Source organism: Saimiri boliviensis, chromosome 5 (assembly GCF_048565385.1).
Source record: "Saimiri boliviensis isolate mSaiBol1 chromosome 5, mSaiBol1.pri, whole genome shotgun sequence".
In the NCBI taxonomy this organism is placed as follows: domain Eukaryota; kingdom Metazoa; phylum Chordata; class Mammalia; order Primates; family Cebidae; genus Saimiri; species Saimiri boliviensis.
In genome coordinates, this window is record NC_133453.1 from 15,659,659 (window position 1) to 15,687,514 (window position 27,856).

General features: G+C 38.6%; 1 protein-coding gene across 3 annotated transcripts in view; it reads right to left on the reverse strand.

Moving 5' to 3' along the window:
* NYAP2 (neuronal tyrosine-phosphorylated phosphoinositide-3-kinase adaptor 2) overlaps positions 1–27,856 on the reverse strand; it is a 303,720-nt gene that overhangs the window by 22,672 nt on the left and 253,192 nt on the right. The window contains exon 7 of one of the 3 annotated variants that reach the window (XM_074398948.1): positions 12,155–27,811. The exons of the other annotated variants lie outside the window; for them this stretch is intronic. Within the exon in view, the coding sequence (XP_074255049.1) occupies positions 27,776–27,811 (36 nt within the window). The 3' untranslated portion in view covers positions 12,155–27,775. Of the gene's footprint in view, positions 1–12,154; positions 27,812–27,856 lie in introns of those variants that run through there. 3 annotated transcript variants of the gene reach the window in all.

A 27,856-nucleotide genomic window follows, 5' to 3' on the forward strand; every position in this document is an offset into this window, starting at 1 on the left:
CAGAATGTGGCTCTGCAATTGGAGTTGTGCATAAATGCAGTGAGATTGTGGGTATTTTATAATATGCATCTACCACCATTCCTGAAAAATAGTTTGTGACCAAAAGTGCTCACTTTCTTTTTCTTACTATTCCACAGATTGAATAACTGAGGCTTGGTGGAGTTATATCACTTGCCCAAAGACACAATGCCAGGGAGTGGAATAGCCACATCTCATTCCAGAATCCATAAAGTTTCACTGCTTCTCTCTGAATATAGTAACCTATCCACAAGCCCTAAGATATTAGACATATCAGTGACCACCCCCTCTGCTTTTTGCCTATTGCTGCTGTCAGGGTTATGCATTTATATCTGCAATTATTATTTATAGGACCTTCTCTCTTGCAGTTGCATGTGACCTTATTAACTGAATTCTGGCTTTTGTCTCTCTTGGGATAGGCAGATTAAAATTTTTTCCTATATGATCCTCTTTCTGTCCCTACCTCTTGTCCATGAGCCTGAAATAGCAGATTCAGTAGAATAGTCAGAATTTCTCAGGAATGGCAGAGCCACAAGTTGAGAGGAACACAGGTCTGTCCAGCAATGTGGAACATCCGTTAACCAAGAACTTTGTTGCACTTCATGTGACTAAGAAACATTTTTTAAGGAAAAAAGCACTAAAACCTTGGATTATATTTGTTACAATTGTTGTGTAACTTACCTAATGTACAATCACAAGTGTAAAATGCACACACACAATGTGCAAGGAAAAATATTGCTATTGAACTACCTGTAGTCTATTTAATTTTTTCATATGGTTATAGCCAAATCCAGGGTGAAATAGTTTAGGATAATATTTTTCAATAGTACACATAATACCTTGAAAAAAACTTTTATGGATGGATAAATATGTAAAAATGGAACTGCCCTGCAACATAAGTGATGAGATAAACTCATTACATATGCTTCGGTTTCTTTCCAAATGCCTAAGTTCAGAATTACTAAACAAACCCTCATCTTTTGATAGCCAATAATCCACTTATTGTTTTCAGGGAACAGAATTGCATTAGGGGGGATATTAAGGATGGTATGAACTGCCTCAGCTTTCTACTATAAAAAATAAAACTACTTGTCTGTATTAAGTTTGATTTTATATATTCAATGAAATATATCCTTATAATAAAGTTATGTAAATATGAGATGCAATGACAATCTTCATAAGATTTATACTTATCATAACATCCCTTGTTTTTTAAAAAGAATTCATTGAGAGCGCTGAACACTAGAACTCTAGAAAAATGCAAATTATTGCCTGTAGAATAATGCAGGGAGCAGTGCCATATTTGGCATTCATAGTTGCACAGAATCTACTTTACAAAATTGCAACCCCTTTCTAGGTGTAATTACACCTCAGAATCAATTACATACTCTTATGCTTTATTGGTATCCTCTTATAAGAAAACTGAGAGCTTTTCCTATGCTTCTAAACTTAAGCAACATGTTACATTCTGCTAGAGATATCTTTGCTTAACAAGAGAGAGACTTCTGTTTGCAAATTTCATAAAAACAACATTTAATGACTTCTGCTGAGATTTTGACTTGATGCATTGGAGCAAATGAGTAGCTACATTGATGAATCCAAGATCTCACTGATTGTATGCAAGAGATATGCCACAAGGGAAAGTGTGAAGAGGGAAACTGAACACTTGTAGCATGTTAAACCCTGTGCTAGCTGCCTCATAGATTATCTCATCTAATCGTATGTGTTCATGTAACAATATTTACCAAGATGGTTATGACTACATGTTAAAAGTGAGGAAATGGAAAGTTTTAGAGCTGGGTGGTAAAGGGCAGAAAGTTTTAAGCCAGGGCTGGTGGATTCCAAAGGCTGTCATCTTTCTACGTGCAAATACATTATTTCAAATCAGAATAAAGATAAAAGTCAAAAATAAGGCCAGGCACGGTAGCTCATGCCTGTAATCCCAGCACTTTGGGAGGCCGAGGCGGGTGGATAGCAAGGTCAAGAGATCGAGACCATCCTGGTCAACATGGTGAAACCCCGTCTCTACTAAAAATACAAAAAATTAGCTGGGCATGGTGGCGTGTGCCTGTAATCCCAGCTACCCAGGAGGCTGAGGCAGGAGAATTGCCTGAACCCAGGAGGCGGAGGTTGTGGTGAGCCGAGATTGCGCCATTGCACTCCAGCCTGGATAACAAGAGTGAAATTCCATCTCAAAAAAAAAAAAAAAAAAGTCAAAAATAAAATAGATTTAAAAATGAAAACAATTAGAAACTCCACTCTGAAAATCAGAATGTATTCCCAACATGTTTGCAATATTTAAATTGTGTTTGAAATTCTGCTGGGTGGTGAATAGAATTACTTCAATTCAATGTAATTATCAAGTACTTTAATGAACATTATAGATAATATTGTTGAAAATATTAAGATGCTTTCTGCATCATATATATATATATATATATATATGATAATTAACGTAAAACATCTCAGTAGTTAGTTTTAACTTTGTTCTAGGACCATGACTCCAAATTACACAGTGTTATTAATATTTTCTTTTCTACCTTTTTTTCTTAAAGTACTTGCTTTTATAAAGCATTCCTCAAAAGTGAGAGCATGATTCCAAAAGCAATTGTTATTGTGTTCATACTTTTTAAGCTACATTTTCCCTTGAACAACACTTGCCAAGTTTCTTACACAATATATTTAATCTCTTTTTCTTAGCTGGGATAAGAAAAAAATAATGTATTCATTGTCCTTTGAGGATTGAGCAATGATAAGAAAACCAATGATGTCATCAATCTACTTTGTCATAAATTACCATTATCCCATATTCTTTAGGACTGTAATTACAGCTCATCTTAATTACCTCCATTTTTCAGATAAGGCACCTGAGTCAGAAAGGTTAAATAATTTGTCCAGGGAACTCAGCAAGGGGATAATTGAGTCAGGAGTAAACCCAGAAATTTCATATATCTTCATATTTACATCCAATCTCACTGCTTCTTGGGCAATGTGTTTCATAAATTAATATTTCAGTTGAAATATCTTTTGGACCCTGAACCCTGTATCTCATACCTTATCATGCATATATAACATCCAAGAAAGAAACAAAAAAATTTCTCTTTATTTTTACTCTCTATAATAAAATGCAACATATTGCAGAAAAGACTGCCTTCTTTCCATAAAATTTTATAAGAAGGTTTGAAAGAACTTGACCTTCAAAGATACTGCTATTAATTGGTTCTAAGTTTTGAGAATTGTGAGGAATGCAATGAGAGAAGCTAGAAAAAGATCAATCCAACCACACAGCTAGTAGAAGTAAATACATAAATAAATAAAATCAGGGAACTCAATGAAATTGTGACCCCAAAGTTGATACAAAAGATGAGTGAAACCAAGTTAGTTCTTCAAAAGAATAAACAAACTGATAGATCATTAGCTATATAAAGGAAAATTTTAAAAAATCCAAATAAGTGCAATCAGAAATGACAAAGATGAGCTTACAACTGATCCCACAGTAATACAAAATATCCTCAGAGACTATTCTGAAAACCTCTATGTAAAAATTAGAAAATCTAGACAAAATAGATGAATTCCTGAAAACGCACAACCTCCAAAGATTTAATCAGGTAGAAAATGAAAACCTGAATAGACCAGTAACAAACTTGGAAATTGAACTAGGAATCAAAAAACCTACCAACCAAAAAAAGACCTGGACCAGATGGAGTCATAGCCGGATTCTATCATATATATGAAGAAGAACTGACATCATTCCTGCTAAAACTTTTCCAAACCCTAACTCATTCTACAAAGCCAGCCTTATCCTGATACCAAAATCTGGCAGAGACACAATGAAAGAAATAAACTTCATGCCAATATCCCTGATGAGCCCAGACACAAAGAACAGCTACAAAATACTAAAAATCCAAATCCAGCAGCACTTCAAAACGTTAATTTAAAATGATCAAGAAGGTTTTATTTCTGGGATGCAATGTTGGATCAACGTAGGCAAACCAATAAATATGATTCATCACACAGAATCAAAAACAAAAAACACATGATAATCTCAATAGATGCAGAGAAATACTTCAATAAAATCCAACATGCTTTCATGATAAAAATCCTCAACTGATTTAAGCACTGAAGAAACATACTTCAAACTAATGAGAGACATCTAGGAGAAACCTGTAGTCAACACCATGCCAAATTGGCAGAAGCTGGAACCACGCCTCTTGAGAACTGAAAGCAGACCAGAATGCCCACTCTCACCACTCCTATTCATCATAGTACTGGAAGTCCTAACAAGAGTAAATCAGAAAAGAGAAAGACGTAAAACACATCCAAACAGGAAAAGAAGTCAAACTATTCTCTCTTTGCCAAAGATATGGTTCTATGCACAGAAAAACCTAAAGACTCCACCAGAAGTCTCCTGGAACTGGTAAATAACATTAGGAAAGTTTCAGGATAAAAAAATCAATGTGTAAAAACTAGTAGCATTTTTATACACCAATAATATTCTAGCTGAGAACCAAATCAAGAATGCAATCCCATTTATAATAGCCACAAATAAAATGAAATACATAGAAATTCATCTAACCAAGAAGGTGAAAGATCTCTACAACAAAAACTACAAAACACCACCAAAGAAATCAGAGATAACACAAATAAATAGAAAATTATTCCATGCTCATGGGTTGGAAGAATCTGTATAGTTAAAATGTCCATACTGCCTAAGGCAAATTACACATTCAATACTATCTCTATGAAAATACCAATACCATTTATCAAAGAATTAGAAAAATCTATTCTAAAATTCATTTGGTGCCAAAAAAGAGCCCAAATAGTCAAGGCAATTCTAAACAAAAAGAACAAAGCTAGAGGTATCACATTGCCTGATTTCAAACTGTACTATAAAGCTACAGTAATCAAAATAGTATAGTTATTGATATAGTTTGGCTCTGTGTTCCCATTCATCTCATCTTGCAGCTTCCATAACTTCCACTTGTTGTGAGACAAACCTCGTGAGAGATTACTAAATCATGGAGGCAGGTCCTTCCTAAGCTGTTCTCATGATAGTGAATGGGTCTCATGAGATCTGATGGTTTTTCAAATGGGGGTTGCTCTGCACAAGCTCTCTCTTTGCCTGCTGCCATCCATGTAAGATGTGACTTGCTCCTCCTTGCCTTCTGCCATGATTGTGAGGCCTCCCAGCCATGTGGAACTCTAAATCCCATTAAACCTCCTCTTTTTATAAATTGCCTGGTCTACAAACATATAATCTTCAACAAAATTGACAAAAATAGGCAATGGAGAAAGGATTCTCTAGTCAATAAATGGTGCTGGGAGAACTGGCTAGCCATATACAGAAGAATGAAATTAGACCCCTGCCTCTCACCATACATAAACATTAATTAAAGATGAATTAAATATTTAAATGTTGACTTCAGAATATAAAATCCTAGAAGAAAACAGAAAATAACCTTCTCAACCTAGGTTTTGGCAAAGAATTTATGGCTAAGTTTCCAAAAGCAATTATAACAAAATCAATAATTGACAGGGGGCCTAATTAAAAGCTTCTGCAGAGTAAAATAAATTACCAACAGAGTAGACATACAACCTATAGAATGAGAGAAATTATTCATAAACTGTGCCTCTGACAAAGGTCTAATATCCAGAATCTATAAGGAACTTAAATCAACAAGCCAAAGTGGAGGGGGGGGAAGCAAAAATTCTCAACATAAAATAGGCAAAGGACATGAAAAGACATTTCTCAAAAGAAGGCACACAAGTGGCCAACAAACATATACAAAAATATTTAAGATGATGAATCATCAGAGAAAAACAATTCTAAACCACAATGAGTTACCATCTCACACCACTTAGAATGGTAATTATTAAAAAATCACAAAACTACAGATATTAGCAAGGGCACAGAGAAAAAAAGAATGCTTATACATGGTTGGTGGGAATGAAAACTAGCTCAACCACTATGAAAAGCAGTTTAGAGATTTCTCAAAGACCTTATAATAGGACTACCAATTGAGCTAATAATCCCGCTAACTGGGTGTACACCCAAAGGAAAAGAATTCATTCTATCAGACACATGTACAATACGTTCACTGTAGCACCGTTAACAATAGCAAGGAAATTTGTGCACAAAAATAGTGGATTTTATAAAGAAAATGTGGTACAAATTCACCACAGAATACTAGGAAGCCATTAAAAAGAACAAAATTGTGTCCTTTGCAGCAATATGGATGGTGCTAGAGGCCATGATCCTAAGCAACCTATTGCATTAACAGCAAGTCAAGTATTGAATATTCACACTTAAAAGCGGGAACTAAACACTGAATACACGTGAATGTATAGATGGGAATGATAGACAATGGGGATCACTAGACAAGGACAGGAGAGAGGTGGGGGTGTGAGCTGAAGAACTGCCTGTTCAGTACAATGCTTACTGCCCGGGCGATGGGATTGCTGGGACCTCAAGCCTCAGCATCGTCAATTTACTAGCGTAACAAACCTGTACATGTATCTTTTAAACCATAATAAAAGTTGAAATTTTCAAAAAGTTCAATGGAAACTTTCACCACTAGTAAACAACAAATTTTCAAAAATCACTAATATGACATATGTAGGTTTAAAATAAAATGTCTAGTTAAATAATTTGAGAACATAGTAATGGATTCATTTTACTATAGATATAAATAATTTGATCCTTTCTTTCCTGTTAACCCCTAAGACTGGGGGCTTGCCCCTCACTGTGCTGGCACGTGATCTACTCCAAAATTAGCATGTTATTGGAAATATAACATTCAAAATACACCCCCTTTTCAAATACCCTGAATACTGGTGACCTCATGCCCTTGGCAAATATTGACAGATCTTCACAAAACTCTTATTGTGACCAAATTTAACCTCTCTCTCAACATACTGCTTCCAGGAGAATCTACAAATAAATGAGATTCAGGATATGTGATGAAACACGTTTCACTTCTGACAAATATCAAGGGGCTTCCTGGTCGTCAGGAAAGGAGAAAAATCAACAGAGCAATGACATGTCAGGGGTCATGGTCATAGGATGGTGATTCTGGATTGAGGGCAATCTTCCTGAACCCTGCGCTGATTCACCTTTGCATGTCTCCAGCTTCTCCACCAATCATTGTAGCACTTAACACACGGCTGCCCCTCACATACTCGCCAAAGTCCCAACGGGCAAATATGAACACAAAGATTTCTGGTCAATTTTTCCAAACACACCAACCCTTCCTGCAGCCTCAGCAAAGCTTCTAGATAAAGGGATGTTAAACTCTTCTGAGGGGGACTAACAAACCCTCAGCTGTTTTGCAATTAATGTCACTTGCAAACACCAGAAAGCATAGCCCTTCTTTGCACGGCAGGTCAGAACACATTTTTAACCCCCAATTTCAAATACCACAACCTAGCATATAACCAAAGCCCCAACTCTCTACAAGTTACATTCTCTTCAAGTCCCCAGTCTCCTCATCAAAGTCTTGTTGGAGTAAATGAAAGTTTTTTACTTACTTTTTCTTTTTTTTCTCTCTCTCTACCCCACAGCTCTCAGAGCAGAAAGCTACTTAGTGAAACTCTTTTGGACTCAGCTCAGGAGATTTAAGACTCTAAGCTTTGTGGCCTCTCCTGACTTCCTCAGCCCTGAATGGGGTTCTCCGCTCATCACAGGGCAAATTTGTGAGCTTCAGTTCTGAAGTCCATCTAGGTCAGGAACAGAGAGCCTGCTTTGCCATTGTACCCAAGATAAAAGTGAAACAGAGGACTGTTGGTAGTGAGTACACACAGGGCTGAAGACTGCTTTGTTCTTTTCATACTCCCTGCCAGGGAAGAGTGGATAGGAAGTGCTACTGCTGGAGTCACAGACTGAATGTTCTTGTTTTACTACATATCATTTCTAAAAGAAGACTGAGCTTTCTGACTCTCCTGAAGATATAACAATTGCTCATTCATACCAGAATTCTAATCCCAAAAGGGTTATATGACTGTAGCATAAGATATTAATTTGATTCACAGTGGTCAAGGTAAGAACCCATCACTGCCTAAAGAAAAATTTAAAAGTGTAGTTTATAATGAATGCACAGTAATAATCCAAAGATTGTTTTTTTCTAAATAAATGTTATATAAGCTTACCTCATTTTATTGTGCTTTGTTTTATTGTGCTTCATCATTGTATTTTTTTTAAATAAATTGAAGATTTGAGGCAACCCTCTGTCAAGCAAGTCCCTTGTCACCATCTTTTCAACATTATGTGATCACTTACTGTCTCTATGTCACATTTTGATAATTCTCACAGTATTTCAAACTTCTTCAGTATCATTATATGATATACTTTGGCTGTGTCCCCACCCAAATCTCATCTTGAATTCCCGTGTGTTGTGGGAGGGACCCAATGAGAGGTAATTGAATCATGGGGGCAGGTCTTTCCCATGCTATTCTTGTAATAGTGAGTAAGTCTCACCATATCTAATGGTTCTAAAAGGGGGAGTTTCCCTGCCAGAGCTTCCTCTTTGCCTGACACCATCCATGTAAGACGCAACTTGCTCCTCCTTGCCTTCCACTATGATTGTGAGGCCTTCCCAGCCATGTGGAACTGTAAGTTCATTAAATCTCTTTTTCTTCCCAGTCTCAGGTATGACTTTATCAGCAGTTTGAGAACAGACTAATACATTGTATCTGTTTACGGTGATCTGTGATTACCTTTGATGTCACTATTGTAATTGCTCGAAGGCACCAGGAACCATGCCCATGTAAGATGGAAAACATAGTCAATTAATGCTTTACATGCTCTCAGTGCTCCACCAAGCAAATATCCCCCATCTCTCTTCCTCTCTTCAGGCCTCCCTCTTCACTGAGACATGACAATGTTGAAATTAGGCCAGTTAATAACCCTGCAATGGCTTCTAAGTGCTCAAGTGAAAGGAAAAGCTGCACATTTCTCACCTTAAATCAAAAAGTAGAAATGATTAAGCTCAGTGAAGAAGGGATGCCAAAGATAGTCAAATGCCGGGTTTCTTGTTCCCAACAGTTACCCAAATTGCAAATGCAAAGAAAAAGATCTTAAAGCAAATTAGAAGTGTTACTGCAGTTAGTATTTGAATGATTAAAAGTAAAACAGCCTTCTGGCTGATATGGAGAAAGTTTTAGTGATGTGGATAGAAGATTAAACCAGCCACACATTCTCTTAAGCCAAAAACTAATTCAGAGCAATGCTTTAACTCTTCAGTTATATGAAGGCTGAAGTAGGTGACTGACCTACAGAAGGAAAATTTGCAGCTAGCAGAGGTTGGTTCATTAAGTTTAAAAAAAGTAGCCATCTTCATGGCATAAAAGTGCACGGTGAAGCAGTAAGTTGTGCAGAACATCTAGCTAAAATAACTGATGAAGGAGACTATACTAAAAAGACGTTTAATGTAAAAGAAACAGCCTTCTGTTGGAAGAAGATGCCATCTAGAGCTTTCCTATCTAGAGAGAAGTTAATACCTGGCTTCAAAGCTTCAAAGGACAGTTTGACTCTCTTGTTAGAATTTAATGTAGTTGCTGACTTTAAGTTGAAGTCAATGCTCACTTACCCTTCCAAAAACATTAAAGACCCTCAAGAATTATGCTAAATCTATTCTGCCTGTGCTCTATAAATGAAAACACAAAATTGGGGATGACAGCGCATCTGTTTACAGCATTATTTGTTGTATATTTAAAGCCCATGTTGAGAACTACTGCTTAGGAAAAAAAGGATTCCTTTCAAAATAGTACTGCTCATTGACAATGCACCTGGTCACTCAATACCTCTCATGGACATGTACAAGGAGATTAATGTTTTTATGCCTGCTAACATAACATTCGTTCTGAAGCCATGAATTAAGGAGTAATTTTGACTTTCAAATCTTATTATTTAAGAAACATATTTTATGAGACTATAGCTGGCACCAATACTGATTCATTTGATAAATTTGGTAAAAGTAATTTAAAAACTTCTGGAAAAGATTCACCACTATAGATACCATTAAGAACACTTGTCGTTCACAGGAGGAGATCAAAATGTCAACATGAACAGGAATTTGGAAGAAGCTGATATCAACTTTGATGACTTTGAGGCGTTGAAGACATCAGTGGACTACAGAAGTGGTAAAAATAGTAAGAACTAGAATGAGAAATGGAGCTTGAAGAGGTGTCTTCATTGCAGCAATCTCTTGATAAAACTGGAGCACATAATGAGTTGCTCCTTACTGATGAACAAAGAAAGTGGTTTCTTGAGATGAAATGCACCCCTGGTAAAGGCACTATGAACATTGTTGAAATGACAAAAAAGGATTTAGAATATCACATGCACAGTGTCAGGGTTTGAGATAAATGATTTTAATTCTATCATGAAGAAAATACTAGCAAACAGCATAACATGCTTTGGCATACGTAAAGGAGGGAAAAAGAAAAAAAAAAAAAAGCACTGCATTCCACAGCAAAATCTTTTGTAAAAGGAGGAGTTCAATTGATGTGGCAAATGTCACTGTTGTCCTATTTTAAGAAATCGCCACAGCCACCCCAACCTTCAGTGACCACCACCCTGATCAATGAGAAACCATCAACACCGAGGAAAGATGTTCCACTGGCAAAAACTTAGGACTTGATGGAGGCTCAGACGATCATTTGCATAAAGTACTTTTTAAATTAAGATATGTACATTGTTTAGACATAATATTTAGACTTAATAAACTGCGTTATAATGTAAACATAACTTTTCTATGCACTGGAAAACCAAAAAAATATTGAGACTTGCTTTACTGCAATATTCACTATCCTGCCATGGTCTGGAACCAAACCCATGATATCTCCAGGGTATGCCTGCAAACAGTCCAAAGAAATCTTAGCAGTATTGATGTTAATACAGATTCTTGTCATTCCAAAACACATGATAAACAATGAATTACTGCTTAATGCTGCCAAAATGATTTCTGAAAGCCTATGTAGGATTTTTTTTTTTTTTTTTTTTTTTTTTTTTTTTTTGTGTAATACTGAAATCATGTTCCTAGGAAGGACATAACTGATGCAACAGCACCCCTTTCTGGTGACATAAGAGTATAAAAATCCTAACCAAGGCTATTCATTTATAAGGTCTTTTTTAGAGTTTCCTGCAGAATTACATTGGAATGGCTTAAAGACTCATATAGTAATCCTTTCCCTTGCGTTGGGCAGAATCAGACTAGTATCGTCTCACCAATATGGAAATTTACTGTGGTTTTAAAGGTCTCCAAAGGAAAGATTCCATGATCTCTCCCTGTAAAATAGTCCAGGGTTCTGCTTTCAGGTCTAATAAAAATAACTTGACACCACAGCACGCAACCATTTCCTCTAGTTAAACCTGCCTCTTTGGTGGAGATGAGAACCAGATGGCTGTAATCCTTTCTATTCCTTGGCGTCTACGTACACCAACTGCAAAGGCCAAGGATACAGAACAATAGCAATTTTGGATGAAATGTATTTGGTCAAAGGAAGTCATCATGACCTATCTCTAAAACCTTCCAAAGTGGGACCTGCAAATACTATTTCTGTTTAGAGCAGAAAGTGTTTAAATGGGACAGAATGTGCAAAGCAAATGTCTTCCTTTGAAGAGCTCTTCAGCTTCACCTCATGTAAGGTGAATCGCTGCAACCTATATGTACTTCATAACAACTTGATTCTCCATAGAGGAGGTGTGCTCACACTGGTTTCAAACAAATTGAGGCTTTGAATAATAATATCTATTTATTTAACCTTCTTGCCCTTTGCACATCATCTGACTGCTGAACAGAACAAAAATAAAAATTGTTATTTTTCTCTTTTAAAAGTCTAGCATAGGCCAAGTGCAATGGCTCATGCCTGTAATCCCAGCACTTTGGGAGGCCAAGGAGGGCAGATGACCTGAGGTCAGGAGTTCGAGACCAGCCTGGCCAACATGGTGAAAACCCATCTCTACTAAAAACACAAAAAATTATCTGGGCATGGTGGCACACGCCTGTAATCCCAGCTACTCATTGTTTGAACCTGGGAGGCGGAGGTTGTAGTGAGTTGAGATAACACCACTACACTCCAGCTTGGGTATCAAAGCAAGACTCTGTCTCAAAAAAAAAAAAAAAAATTCCAGTGTAATTATACATTTTCTACTACTGAACTGAATGCTACTTTGAATTTTCTCCATTTCAGCATTTTAAATATTAATAAAATTTTGATTTTTTATTTTTCACTTTAGCAGTTCCCAGTGGTTTCAAATTATAGAACAAATTGAGCTCTTCTCAGTAAGTCTGGATACTTGTTTTCACAGGATTGACATTACAATACTGTGTTTCTTCTTTTTCTCACTAAATGATTGTATTTTTTAATTTTTATTTTTTAGTTTTGGGAGACAGAGTCTCACTCTGTCACCTAGGCTGGAGTGCAATGGCACAATCTTGGCTCACTGCAACCTCCGCCTCCTGGGTTCAAGGGATCCTCCTGCCTCAGCCTCCCAAGTAGCTGGGATTACAGGCACCCACCACCATGCCAGCTAATTTTTTGTGTTTTTAGTAAAGACGGAGTTTCACCATGTTTGCCAGGCTGGTCTTGAACTTCTGACCTCAGGTGATCCACCTACCTTGGCCTCCCAAACTGCTGGGATTACAGGCGTGAACCACGTAAGTAATTGAAAATGTAAGCTTCCAGTTTTATCTCTAGATAGGTTGTATTTTTATAACACATAGTCAGTTGAAATATATAGAGATCAGCTTTGCCCATTTTTGTCCATAGAAATGAGCTTTTAAGCGATGAATTAAATATTGACACCTTATTTGTGGTAGATAAAGATGTGATATGCAGAAACCTATGTTGAGGCCTTTAATTTTGAAACAACACTGGGTAACAAAAAGCCAAATTCATTTGCTATAATGACTTTTGATCTCTTCTTTAAAAAGAAAGAGATAGACTCATGAGAAATAGTAATAACCTCTGCTCTGTAAGTTCAGGTACCACATGCTTTATGCCTCAGGTAGATGATATATGTTGTAAAAGAACAGCCAACTGCATGTTCCTGCCTGAAACTTCACTGTGAATAAAATATGGGTCAGACCTTAATTTTGTAGTTTTTTGGTATTCATACTTATCTTTAATCATCCTCTATCATGTCTATGGTTAATGCAATGTGATCAGTTTTAAGCTATAAGAAGCAAAAAAAAAAAAAAGTAAGGGACACAAATTAGGACACAATAATTTTTTTCTTTATTCATTCCTGTGTAAACGTTACCCTGCATTAATAGTTTGACTTGTCAAATAATTTCTAGCCCAGATGTACACAGACATGTTAACTTTGGAGATCCTCTTCCTCCCTCTAGTGGTGATGAACTGCATAGGAAATTTTCAGTATGTATTGTCTCTAGAATACCCATGAGAGTGCAGTTGACACACACAGGAAAGAGCAGTGCACTGAGAGTGAGAGGAGAGGAGTTCAAGTCCCAGATCTGCCATTACTCACTCTGTGAAAATGAGATTTCACTTGACCTTTTGTTTCTCAGTTTTCTCATCAGAGATGGAATAATGATTATAATTTGTAAGATTGTTGTGATGGCCAGATATACTCAGACATCAACAAAATATAGATTTCTTCCTTTTCTGAGAGAAAATACAAAAAACATAATAGACTCAACTGATTTGATCCTCTGATGGAAAACCCTAAGGCAGCCCTCATGGCCACAGCGTCCTGGTACACAAAATATTTAGAGTGTGTTAGATACGGTGAATCCCAAGTTTCTCTTCAAAGAATCAGTATGTCAGTACGTTCAGCTCTCTTATTGTTTAATTCTCCATTTTAAAGTTTAACTTCCTTGTAGTTTCAGTAAACAACCTTTTCCACTAGTTCTAATCAGTAGTTCACATCTGTTCCCCTGGTCCCCTGCCCTGTCCTAACTCATCCTGGTCACCTGCTCTGGTCACCTGCTTGGAACCCTGCTTATCTGCTCTGACCTGCCCATAACTGTCCTTCCCACCAAACTACCCACCCCGCCACTCAGGCTTGTACCCCTGCTCCCTTTAAAATAGCCAAACAGAATCAGACTAGACTATGCGGTCTAACTCTAGCCAGTAGGGGAACGACACAGCAGTAGGGGCTACCTCCATCAGGCATAAATACTCCTTCCCCTCCCTTATCCAGGTGTGGGCTTGCCATTGTTCCATCTGTGAATAACACCCTTCTCTAGAAGTAAATTGCCTTGCTGAGGAAATTTATATTCGAGTCCTACTTCTTTTGTGGCATTGAAAATTTTACTTATAACAAGTGGACATATCTAGAGGAGAGTCTTAATGATGTTGTGTTCAAACATCAGTCCCAGTGATGAAACCAACTGACGTCTTCTGCTGTGTGACTCTCGGAGAAGGTCGTGACATGTAGTTTTCTTGCTAAGCATGGTGAACTCCAGTCTAATCAGATGAATTAAACTAAGGGACGTTCTGGAAAAAAAGCAAAATTGTTCTGAACCCTGAAAATGTCAGTATCTTGCAAGACTAATGAGATTGGGAAGTATTTGTGGTTCAAGGAGTTTTGGAGAAGCAAAGAAAGAAACTGTGAAAACTACGTGTAATGTTGTATCCTTGACTGGATCCCAGATTGGGGAGGGGTTGTAATATTGGGGCATTTGTAGAGATTAGAAAATTCCCTTTATATTAGATCTTAGTAGTGAATCAATATAAATTACCTGCCTGTTGTTTTGAGTCTGATTGTTTAGAAGAATACGCTTGGTCCTAGGAGAGTCATGTTCAAGTATTCAGTGATGAAGTGACATGACTTAAAAAATTGTGTGTGTTTAAAAGTATACACATTGTCCTAGTCTTCCGACTTTTCCGTCATTGGAAATTTTTCAAAAAGAAAATGTGAAACAAAGGAATGACTGCTCTTAAGTGTTCTATCCGTTGAAGATTCATTTGGGTTAAGAATGTCCTCTTTTGTAATGCTAATTGTTGAGGGAAGGGCTGTCTTCTACAATCCCCCTCTCATCTGAGGCTTAAGAAAGATGATCTCAGGGAATCAAAATTTGAATTAAAAAGAGACAGCGCCTTAGCAAATTTCTGCTGACTAGACTTTTTATGTGAATGAGCTTCCTCAAAATCAGAGTAATAATGATCATGCTTATGGTTTCTAATTCTCCCAGAGCTTTAGCACATGCTCTTCATCCCTTAATCATTTTTTTCTACAGTTTTTCCCATCTCAATATTTGTTAATCCTATAATGCCAAACTGCTTACATTTCTCTGACAAATTGTATGACTTCAGACTCTCACTCCTTTGTGAATTGTCTTACTACTGACTGTAAAGGCCTTCTACCTTCTCTTATTAAATACATATATATTATTTATGCTTACATTCACACATATATATTTGGCTTCTTTATTGGGCTGAATTTTCTTTGAACACAAGAGTTTGTATCAACCATCTTCAAACTCAAGCATCTAGCAGATACCTGATGTTTAGCAGGTACACAGCAAGCATTTGTTGGTTGAATACATGAAGGCAGTTTGTAAATTCTGAAGTTTGCAGAGTAAGCTCTGATTTTTTTGTCTTGCACAAATTGCTATCTAAGGGGTCTGAAGAGTCATGCCCTACAAACCATAGATTCTCATCAGATGGGATTTATTTAACTCTATATACTGTGACTTACTTTCTAGTCTGACTCAGGCATAACTTTATGTTACAAAGAAGAAAGCCAAAATATTTTACCCCAATACATGTTTCTCTGCCATATTTTGAAATGGTCTTGCAAAGCTGTCCTTTGTGGGTGGAAAATGTGCATCTGTAAAGAATCTTTATTAAGGTAGCTAGACCTTTTTTGTCCAGGCCCTCCCAAGCCTGAAGAGATTAAGTAAGAGTCTAACACCTTTAAGGTCTGAATGGGAAATGGTTGTCATCTATCGTTTCTAAGGGCAGCCACATTAAGACTTCAAAAGAACCTTGGTCTTCACAATCTTTCATCTTAGCCTGAATATTTCCTTTCTATTGATCCCAGGTCTTTAAACAAACTCAACCAATCATCAATCAAAAAATGTTGAAATTTACCTATAGCCTAGACTACAACCCCCTGCCCCCCCGCCTTTGAATTGTCTCAGCTTTCTGAACCAAACGAATGTATTTTTTAAAAGTATTTCATTGAGGTCTCATACCTCGCTAAAATGTGTAAAACCAAGCTGCACCCTGACCACTCTGGGCACACGTTCTCAGGGTTTCCTGAGGGCTGTGTCATGGGCCATGGTCACTCATATTTGGCTCAGAATAAATCTCTTCAAATATTTTACTGAGTTTGACTCTTTTCATCAATGAGTACTAATGTTGATGGTGGCAAAATGTCAATGACAGTGATATAGTTCAGTTATTGGTGTTTGCTTGATGGTGCAAGAGAAGCAAGGCTACATAGGTGACATGGGACACATGGGGTGAATAATCTTGCATTAAGGTAGGTGATTTTAGAGCCTGGAGGCTTTGGAGAAAGAAAAAAATAAAAGCTGAAGTGGCCAAAAGTTATATTTACTCACACTATCCTTTCACTGAGACCCCAGATGATTGTTTTCAGAGCTGTGGCATCTAAGGCTGCCAGTACAGTATTAGAAAGTTTGCGATCATTAAAAAATCTGGAGACAACAGATGCTGGAGAGGATGTGGAGAAATAGGAACAGTTTTACACTGTTGGTGGGAGTGTAAATTAATTCAACCATTGTGGAAGACAGTGTGGCGATTCCTCAATGACGTAAAAATAGAAATCTCATTTGACTCAGCAATCCCATTACTGGGTATATATCCAAAGGATTATAAATCATTCTACTATAAGGACACATGCACACAAATGTTCATTACAGCACTATTTACAGTAGCAAAGACCTGGAACCAACCCAAATGCCCATAGATGATAGACTGGACAGGGAAAATATGGCACATATACACCATGGAATAGTATGCAGCCATCAAAAACGATGAGTTCGTGTCCTTTGACATGGATGAACCTGGAAACCATCATTCTCAGCAAACTGACCCAAGAGCAGAAAATCAAACACAGCATGTTCTCACTCATAGGCGGGTGTTGAACAATGAGAACACATGGACACAGGGAGGGGAGCATCACACACTGGGGTCCATTGGGGGGAAATGGGGGAGGGATGGGGGAGTGGGGAGGTGGGAAGAGATAGTATGGGGAGAAATGACAGATACAGGTGAGGGGAGGGAAGGCAGCAAACCACACTGCCATGTGTGTACCTATGCAACAATCCTGCATGTTCTTCACATGTACCCCAAAACCTAAAATGCAATAAAAAAAGAAAGAAAGAAAGAAAGAAAGTTTGCACCTGACAGCATCCTCCACAGTATCTTTTTCCCCAGGTGCAGCCACTCCACCCAAAGCCCCTGGAAAGGAGGGAAAGGAATAAAAAGGAAAGAAGGTCTTGATGTGCTGTACTCCAGGCCACCCCATTTGCCTCACTTCCTCACCTCCTGTCTATCTGGGTGGTGGGTATTTAAAAATCCCACTCCTGCTTTGACCTATACATAGGACTCCTCCCTACTTAAAAAGGAGCTAGGGAAAGATGATGTGCTGCCCTCTCCTGGTAGCTTTAGAAATTGTCACACAGCTCATGCGTGTTAATCAGTTACCTTAAAAGGCTCTCATTTCTGAGACTCATATTGAGAAGACCAACAGGACAGGAAGGAGAGAGACCCTCTCTTGGTTCAATAGACTGAATAGACTGTAGTAGCGAATGGCTGTTGGTCACTGAGGGTTTTCACACTTAAAAACTTTTTTTTTTTGCCTTTGTATTTGAATTTAGCTGCAAGAGTATTTTTAAAGATTCTGTGGACATGTACCAGGTGTTAAATCACCTAAGGAGGCGGTCTCCATGTGTTTAAGGCACCTGCGCAGCAAAGCCAGGGCAGAACTATAGAAAAATGAAAAGAAAGAAAAGTTCAGCTTCAATAAATTTATGCAAAATTTTGTAAAGAGGAAATCTAAATAAAATTAAGTAAAATGTATGGCGAAATTATGTAAGATTTGTGCTATTTACAAAGATAAAATCCTATATAAAGTTATTTGTGGAGAGAAGGCTTCATAATCACTTCTGTTCTCAAAGACTATAAATGTCTTAATTTACTTCAATTACACTTCATGTTCTGTCTTAAATATATGCTTGTATCACTCAAGTATGGAATGTCTTTCTAGAATTGTTTCTATGACATGCTGTTTCTTCTAATATTTGTGAACTGGTTTTTTTTTGGAAACGGAGTCTTGCTCTGTCACCCAGGCTGGAGTGCAATGGCACAATCTCAGCTCAGTGCAACCTCTGCCTCCCAGATTCAAACAATGTTCTGCCTCAGTGCCCTGCCCTGAATAGCTGGGATTACAGGTGCCCACCACCAAACCCAGCTAATTTTTGTATTTTTAGTAGGGATGGGGTTTTGTCATGTTGGCAGACTGGTGTTGAATTCCTGACCTCAGGTGATCCATCCATCTTAGCCTCCCAAAGCACTGGGATTACAGGCATGAGCCACTGTGCCCGGCCTACACCTGCTTTAAAAAAAAAAAAAAAAATTAGGAACAAGGGCTGGCATGGTGGCTTATGCCTGTAATCCCAGCAATTTGAGAGGTCAAGGTGGGTGGATCACTTGAGGTCAGGAATTCGAGACCAGCCTGGCAAACATGGAGAAACCCTGTCTCTACTAAAAATACGGAAAAAAAAAAAAATACCCAGGTTTGGTGGCAGGTGCCTGTAATCCCAGCTACTTGGGAGGCTGAGGCAGGAGAATCGCTTGAACTGGGGAGGCAGAGGTCACAGTGAGTCTAGATTACACCACTGCACTCTAGCCTGGGCTATGGAACAAGACTCCATCTCAAGTATATATATAAATCAAATAAAAATAATAAAAAAAATAAATGTTGAGGAATGAGTTTAGTAGAGAGTTCTCTTCCAATATGAAGTGCAGTCATTGGTTATTACTCTCAGTGAGACTTGAATTTCGGTTCTATTCTCTAATTTTTCTTTCTCATCCTCAGTAAGTAGATAAAACTGGTAAATAACTGGCTGAATGGGCCAATGTGAGGACTGTGTGCAAAGCCACAGCCATCAGCCCCAATGTCTCTGCAAGTATCACAACAATTACGCAATGGCATGTGAATCTGTTTCCACCCTTAGTATTTATTTATTCATTCAATATGTATCAAGACAGCAATTGATTTCCAGGATAAAAGTAGACATTTTCAGCCCTCAAGAAGCTCCATTCTAATGTAAACAATTACAAGCCTAATTTTTGGAATCAATACATGCACCTCGGACAAATGAAAAAGGTATTTCATGGTCAATTATATTTGAGAAACATGAGCAATATTATATCCCCTCCTTTGCAATTTCCACTGCTCATCAGCAAATTTGAAACTCAGATAGTAAAGAAATTTACTCAGCCTGACTTTCCCCACACTGCTTTACTGCGTAATAGAACAAAGGGTAACATTCCTCAGACAATGTTCCTCTGATACAAAAATAAGGCCATTCATGGTGATGATGGTAAGTACAGGGAAGAGACAGAGAAGGGAGAGCTGCTTGGGAAAGAGAGAAAAAACTTGCAGATGGGACAGCACACTTGATCTCAGACTTGAAAAATAAACACTAGTTTGCCAGGGGTCAAAGACTAGGGAGGAAGTTCCAAGAAGAAGGGTCAGGCAACTCTAGGAGGCGTGCCAGGGAATATTTAAAAGTAAGACAGACTGTGGCAGGTGTGTGCATGACCTGAGGTGTAGCAGGTGAATGGAGGCAGGTGATGGATAAGGAAGCTGAACAGGAAGATCAGGGCCAGGTCACACGGGGCCTTGAAATCCAAGCAGAGTTGTTCATTATTCATGCTGCAGGCAATGAGCAGCCTTTAAGCATTTTTGCATAGAGAAAGTAAACTATGATCACTCTTTTGCTGCTGTGGAGTATGAATCTGGGCAGAGAGGGTGAGTTTAGAGGCTGGAGCTGGGAAAATGGGTGAGAGACACTAAACTTGTCATCAAACTGCACAGTCATCTTGTGAGACTTGTCTGGATTAAAAAAAAAAAAAAAAAAAAGCAGAAATCACAAAGTTGCTGGAGTGACCCCAGTCCCCTTCTGTATGGGTGTCTTGTGCCCATCTTACTTCGCTTTAATGCTCCATAGATGTTTACAGTAGAGACAGTGCTTCATACTCTTTTACTTAAAGAAACTGTTAAAAATAGCCCATGTTTGGAATAAACAAATGACTGAAAATAAACACATTTAACCCTTCTGATCCAAAGTGTGCTTTTGTATTCATTATTTATTTTATATGGATGCAGAAATCAAAATACTTGGAAATTCCACGAGGCTTGGAGCCTGCAATCATCGGATAGGAGTGTTCCATTTCTCCAAGGGTAGGTACCTTGTTTCATTACTTAGGTTTATATCAGACAAGGGACAAGGCAGACTGTGTTCCTTCCTAGAATGATAAGCAACTTTGGCTCTGTTGGTTTCTCCTGAAAAGCCTCTACCCCTTTCATATGCAAAGTTGATTGGGTTGGATAGGATTACTCTTGACACCTTTTGGTCCTTCAAATAACTTTCCCATTTTCTAGGAAGGAAGTCATTAAATGCAGAATTCCAAACACCGTCCCTGTCAAAACAGCTGACAAGGAGGGATTATTAACTAGCTCTAATGCAGCATTTACTTTAGAAAACAAATGCTTTGAAGTGACAGTATAGTTGGGGATCCTCCCTCCCACTTTAAAGTGACTGTTCGCAGGATTGCTGTAGAAGCCCAGAAGCCAGATAGATCTTGGTGAATCCATCTTGGTCTTTAGTGCGTTGTTGGTTAAATCTATACCAGTATTCTGGAAGCTGATATCCATGTGTGCATGTGTGGCCAAGGATGGTTTCTTTTCAGAATGTGGAAAGCGTTAGGTGTGCTCAAGTGTTTATATTCACAGACACATGTGCACCCGCAGGGCTGATGTCTCATTGTATTAGTCCATGGTTCACAAAAAAATAATAACCAATGAATGAAACTTAGCTTTCTTCCAGGAGTTATATTCCCAACCTCATCTCAACCTTGGAGATGTTGCTCTTAGATGGCACTCTGCTTAGTTGAAGTCCTACTTGAATTTGTTCTCTCCTATGAAATTTTAGTCTCAAAAAGTCAAAAGGCAAGATCTGGGAAATGGAAGAGTAACTAAATAAATGATGAATGAAAGTGAAGGAAGGTAAGTTTTAGAAGGAGAGCAAATTCCAGGACAGGTGAAGTGGCCCATACCTGTAATCCCAGCACTTTGGGAGGCTGAGGTGGGCAGATCACTTGAGGTCAAGAGTTTGAGACCAGCCTGCCCAACATGATGAAACCCCTTCTCTACTAAAAATACAAAAGTTAGCAGGACATGGTGGCAGGTGCCTGTAATCCCAGCTACTTGGGATTCTCCTGCTGAGGCAGGAGCTGGGAAAATGGGTGAGAGATGCTAAACCTGTCATCAAACTATACAGTCATCTTGTGAGACTTGTCTGGATTCAAGAGAAAAAAAAGCAGAAATCACAAAGTTGCTGGAGTGACCCCAGTCCCCTTCTGTACTGGTGTCCTGTGCCCATCTTACTTCTTACTCCTGCTGAGGCAGGAGAATCACTTGAACCCAGGAGGCAGAGGTTGCAATGAGCCAGGATTGTGCCACCACACTCCGTCCTGGGTGACAGAGCTAGACTTCATCTCAAAAATATAAAAAAAGAAAGAAAGAGCAAATTCAAAAAGGAAGCTATATAAGAGTCAACTATGAATAAATCAGGGGTTTGGTAGACAGAAGTACCTGTTTTTATATCTCACGTCCACATAGCCAGTCACTCACGGGTTATAAGACCTTCAGTAGGTAACAGAAACTCTCTAGCCTCAGTTTTCTCATCAGTGAAATGGGCATATGCTGTAAGAACAATATTAGATAATAGAGTATTCCGAGCACTTTGCCAAGCACATAAGAAGCCCTCAACCAAAGCTATTTTAGGAATCTGATTTATTTGGAGAAGTGTTTTCAACCTGAAGGATAATGCTCATTTGCAGCACAGAATGAAAAACAAAGGTTTGTTCAGCAGGTGAGCTGGGTGCTAATGCTACAGATCGCTAGTGCTTCTTGAGTAAAACACTCATGGCAAGGATGTATTTATATTTATTATTCTCAATGAAGTGTAGTGTAACTCTAAGCCAGTTCTACAGCATGTAAACATTTATTCCTAACGCGCGTGCAATTTAAGTTGAAGATAAATTTACCCACAAGTTGGAAAGAATACTCTTTTCGGAAACGACTCTCAAGCTATCTGTTTCAAACATGTTAATGGAAAACAAAATAAATCAAGGAGGAATTCTTCCATTTAAGCAGTCATGGGTTTTCTGTTCTTTTCCTTTTCTGTCGGCAAAAGAGGGATAATGATCTCCTTTCCTGGAAATTCAGGTTGAATTAAGGGATGTACAATGCACGGAAGATGTCATAAATACTAACGCAAACAGCTACACATATTCATAAATAATGCATAGCACGCTGAGATCACTAGCTGTGAGTCATTTCCCCCTCCTTAAAGTATTATTTTAAAAGTCGTACTATTTAAAAGTTAGAGAACCTAAAATTGCAAGATTAAAGTAATGGAAAAAAATTCAAAACAAACACCATCAGAAAACGTTGTCATAGATTTCTACAGGCAGTTGCTTATTATCCCAAGCAACACATATATTTTCTCAGTCATAAAAGAGTTTTGTTTCATTCAAGTTTTCAAAGCCAAGTATGGCATGCAAAGTGCACTTCAGAAGCTAGGTGGCGCCATGAATCCACCTAGTGTTCTACGTTTTCACAGGCTGGATTGGCCCACCCCCTCTGAAGCCAGACATTGATTTTAGTAGTTAAATCTATACATTTTATAATGTGAATGCTTTCAGGTTTTTTTTTTTTAAGAGGCATTTAAAACTGGTATGGGGCATCTTTAAGTAAATGTAGAGGTGTTGAGGTTGGAAAAAAAAAAGTATCTTGTGGCTGTATACCCCTCTCCTGACCCTAGCAGATAATAGCTCCCTATATAGACATAATGTTTTCACTTTATTTACTCACACCTTAATTCAAAGAGGTGAATAAGGAGTTTTGGGGCAGGAGAGCTGACAGTTCTGAAATGCTACCTGTAGCCAATTTCTACTTACTTTGCCTCCAACCCACATGTGAGACCTGCAAGGTAAGAAGAAATGCCACATGTAGACTCCCTATTATGGTAAATAAGTCAGCATCTAATTTTGTAAATTGTGAAAGGAGTAATGAATATAATCGACTCCTGTGGTGTACCAAGGGGGGAAATCAATTTTCCCCAGGTGCAGGCAATAAAGAAATGTACTGTCCATGAGAATTTAAAATCATGATAGAACCAACTAGAAATCTGTCTGCTTTTTCTTATCACCATGCACTAGCAGCTCTATACCAGCTTGGTGATAGCAGGTGGACCAATCATCCTTCAGTGACTACTGTCTTTGGAATACCACCGAACTCTCCTCTTTAGAATTTTCCAGCAAGCAGGAGAGTTGAATTTTTTGAAAAGAGGAAAAGCTATTAGGGAAAGGAGAAAGAATTAATATATTTTTCAAGAAATAATGTCTGTACAGGACTTTACACACCTATGTGATCTCATTCCTCAGTAACACCCCCAGAATCTGAAAGGTTCAGCAACAGCCACTAATTTATGGAGGCAAGATTCTAATAAATCTTTACTTCCTGTAAGTCTTAGGTTTTTGTCTATCTTGGGTTTTTGAGTGGAGAATATCACATTTTTGAGTGGCTAATGTTAGGGTTTGAGTGGTAAATCTCAGGTTTTTGAGTGGTTAGTATCATATATTCTGCCATCCAATAAATATGAAACCTTGGACGAGGCATGTAACCTCACTCACTTTGGTATCCTTGGCTGTGATGTGGGATAATAATCGTACCCATCAGTGAGGACAGTAGCACATACCTACAATGAGGCAGGTGTGCTCTGAGCCCCGTCATGGCACGTGGTAAGCACATCAGAGCTGTCAGTAAGTGGCACATAAGGTACATTATGCAAACTTCATCTAAGAACCCTGAATAACGTTTTATCCCTTCCAGACGGTAAAGAAGGCTGGAGTGCGTACATCTGTTACTTCACACCTGCAGCCCTGGTGGTTAAGTTGATAACTCTGATCTCTGACGCCGAATAGAGAAACACACACCAGTACCAGGGACAGCCGAGTCAGACAACAGGTACCCTAAGAGTCCACTGGGCCCAATCCCCAACCTTATTTGTCAATTGGTTCAAGACTTCTTAGAGAACATCCTGCTTCTGATGCCCTCTATGCTCTGACAGGATACATGACAAAGTTGTCGGGGACAGGCATGAGTTCGTTTTGTTTTATTTCACTCTACAATGGAGTTACTGAGAGACTGATCTTGGGACCACTGGGCTTTAAAAAAGTGACCCCCAAATATTCTGCTGCATAAAGTATATAAAAGTTAATAAGCATGTAATGGCTAAATGATATGTAAATTACTCAGGCCATAATGCAGCTAAGTTGTAAAGAGTTACCACCATCTGAATTATTTGTATGAAAATAGAAAGGAAATAATTCCAACATTTCATTTTATATATTCCTGGATTCAGCTGCTATTTAAAAGTAATAACAAATTTTATTTTCTGCCTTAAATACGACATTAATTAAAGTTCATAGGGAGCGCCATAAAGAACTAAAGCCTAACATTACTATAAAACAATCTGACAGGTCTATAGAAACCACGCATAAGAGAACGCTTTTTCATGTATTTTTTTTGTATTTGCATTGTTTTAATGCAACTACGCTATACCACCTGGTAATAGAGCCACTTAGCCACTGACATTCTTATTTGTAATATGAATTTATTCCACATTCCACAGGGCTAGATCCAAATTCTTTGGTAAATATCATTTTTATAACAAATAAGCATAATTTCTTTATAACATCATCTGTGTTAATGTAACAGTTTATTTTACAATTTGAAGTTAGTACAGATAAATACTTCTCAAACATGGTGCGGATACTGTACTGTGAACTTGGTGTGGGTGTTCCAAGTCCTCCTGTTAGGGATTTTCATGTTTGGAAATATGTGTAAAGTTGACATGTATGCAGAAGAAAGCAAGTAATAGCCATCTTTAACATCAATCTCACAGCCTGAAAGAAGCTGTGTGGTGGTGAGATGCTGTGTGTTAATGAGTACAGATGTTGCTGTTTCTGTTCTGTGGTGTTGTTTCTGCTTTTCTTCCATTTCCATCATGTGATGTAATCATGAGCATACAATCAAATCAGCTGTACAAAGGTACAAATGGCATGGAAAACATGTTCTCAGTTCAGGTCTGATAAGAAAATCTGGAATGTCACAGAATCCCTTCCCCCAAAAAAGAGAAAACGCATTTGTTCAACACTTGAGCAGCAGAGGATAGAGAAGGGCCCTTTGGTCTCAGGGAGTCAGGGTGGTACACACTCCCCAACTACGTATTCTGTGGCTCTCTCGCTACAGCACTGCTTTCTCCTGTCCACCGTAAAACCTTAGTCTCAAGGTAGGAGGCACTTGAAAATGCATCCAACCAATCAGATAAAATGTCCTTGGTCTATAGGACAAGGGACTTAACTAAAGCATGCATGATTCTGGCAAAACAAGTCATGTCTATTCCTGCTGTAGCCTGAGAATTCTAAAGAGAAAGTATTTTTGGTGTTTCTCTACCCTTACGCTTTACAGCATTTTGGGTTTTGTTCTTACTTTTTCTTTTTGTCTCTCTCTTTTTTCTTTTCCTTTTTTTTTTTTTTTTTTTTAGGTTTACGCAAAACTGAAAGAGGTTTCCCATATTGCCCTTAGGACTTGTTTTTGTTTTTCTGCATGATCCTATTGAAGGCAAAAATTAAACGAGTATACAGCTTTGCAGCTTTTAAGATTACATTATTCAGAGTTGGGGTGGGCACCCAAGAGATGAAATTAGATTCCTGCTGGGCACAGTGGTTGACGCCTGTAATCCCAGCACTTTGGGAGCCTGAGGTGAACAGATCGTGATGCCAGGAGTTTGAGACCAGCCTGGCCAACATGGTGAAACCCTGTCTCTACTAAAAATACAAATAAATTAGCCAGACCGAGGCAGGGTAGCACATGCCTGTAATCTCAGCTACTCAGGAGGCAGAAGCAGGAGAATCACTTGAACTCAGAGGTAGAGGTTGCAATGAGCTGAGATCGCACCATTGCACACCAGCCTAGGCAACAAGAGTGAAAAACTCTGTCTCAAAGTAAAGGAATTTCTTTCTATGCCCTCATTTCACACTCTAGGCTTTACTCTCCTGCCTCCCTTTGTTGTTAGCCTTTCTCACCCTCTGTAGGCTCCTAGGCATGTTTGATGTGCAAATGTCCCATCTGGAACGTTAAGTGAAAGCTCAGAACTCACAGACCCTGCTTTGGAAGTATAAAGGACTGAAGAACAGGAACAAAATCAAATTGTTCAAGAAAATCGTTTTCTGACGTGTATTTAGAAAAAGAGATGTATGGAGAGGGAGGCTGAGTAAGTCACCAAATGATGACTGAGTCTCACTTTGTGCAGGGCATCGGAGGAATACCTCTGAACTGTGCACAGTCCTTGCAAAGAAATTCACGTAAGTCCTTCACCTTAGTCTTCACATGTACTGATCCCACATCCCTATGTTTGAGTTGTCTATCTTCTTTTCTTAAATATGTAGAAAACAACTCTGGCATCTGAGCACGTTCAGAAATATACTTTGGATATGCATCAAGCTGTGGACCCCCTAATATGTTCTTCCATTATCCAGGAATGCTGGCTGATGCTGGCCTAATGGCATAGCTGTGGAGTCCACGGAAAGGAAGAATCTTCTCTGCTCCAGAGGCAGCCCTGGCAGGCTCTCATTCTCCAGCAAGGTCGTCAAGCAAAGGGGAAGTTAAGAGCTTGGTGAGAGACCAGGGCGCCACTATGAAAAGTGATAAGAATCTGCCAAGTAATCCTAAAGGGGCAAGTTGAAAGGAACGGGGCTTACTACTCTGGATAACATCTATTAAGTATGCAGAAGGGACCGGGCTGGGCAAGTTTTGTCCGGGGTGGTGAGGACGCAAGTATCACACGACACGCAGGACCCACAGAGACCATGGCAAAGCACTATGTGGTTTCTAAGCACTCTGTGTAGGTTTCTAAAGAGATTTGGTCCATCAAACTTTGGAATGTGTGTCCAAAGGAAATTACAAGTGACCTTTGCTTACTTCCCTCCCCTAAATCAAGGATGATCAGATATAATTCAGGTTAGAGTGATAAACAAGCCTCCGAAGAACCTGAGATTTCAGTTCAACACTTGGGTCACTCTTAACTTTGTAATTCCTTGACATGAGAATCTGCCATTAAAACAAAAATGTGTTTGTGAGTGAGTGTGTGTGTACATGTGTGTGTGTGTCTTTGTGTGTAGTGGAGGCTGTGGCTCCCCTTTCCTTCCTCGGAAAACAAATTCAAACACGTCTTGGTAACATTTTTCCAAGGAGAGCTGCAGTTTTGTTTGAAGACGCACCTTAGCTGCTCCATTCTTGCAGAAAAGCGTGGTTTGACATGGCCTATGCCTCAGTTTCTATACCATCACCTGTGCAGTAAGAGTATGGACGGCACTACCTCCAATGTGATCACTGAAGAAGGAAGCTGAGATCAGCCAGAGATGGAGGAATCACATGAACATCATCTGCTGTCTCTAAGAGCTTTCACATCTCTTTCTTCTGTATACATGGCTTTCTACTCTATTAGAGGACGAAAAAGAAAAAGTAACATGTGCTCCAAGTTCA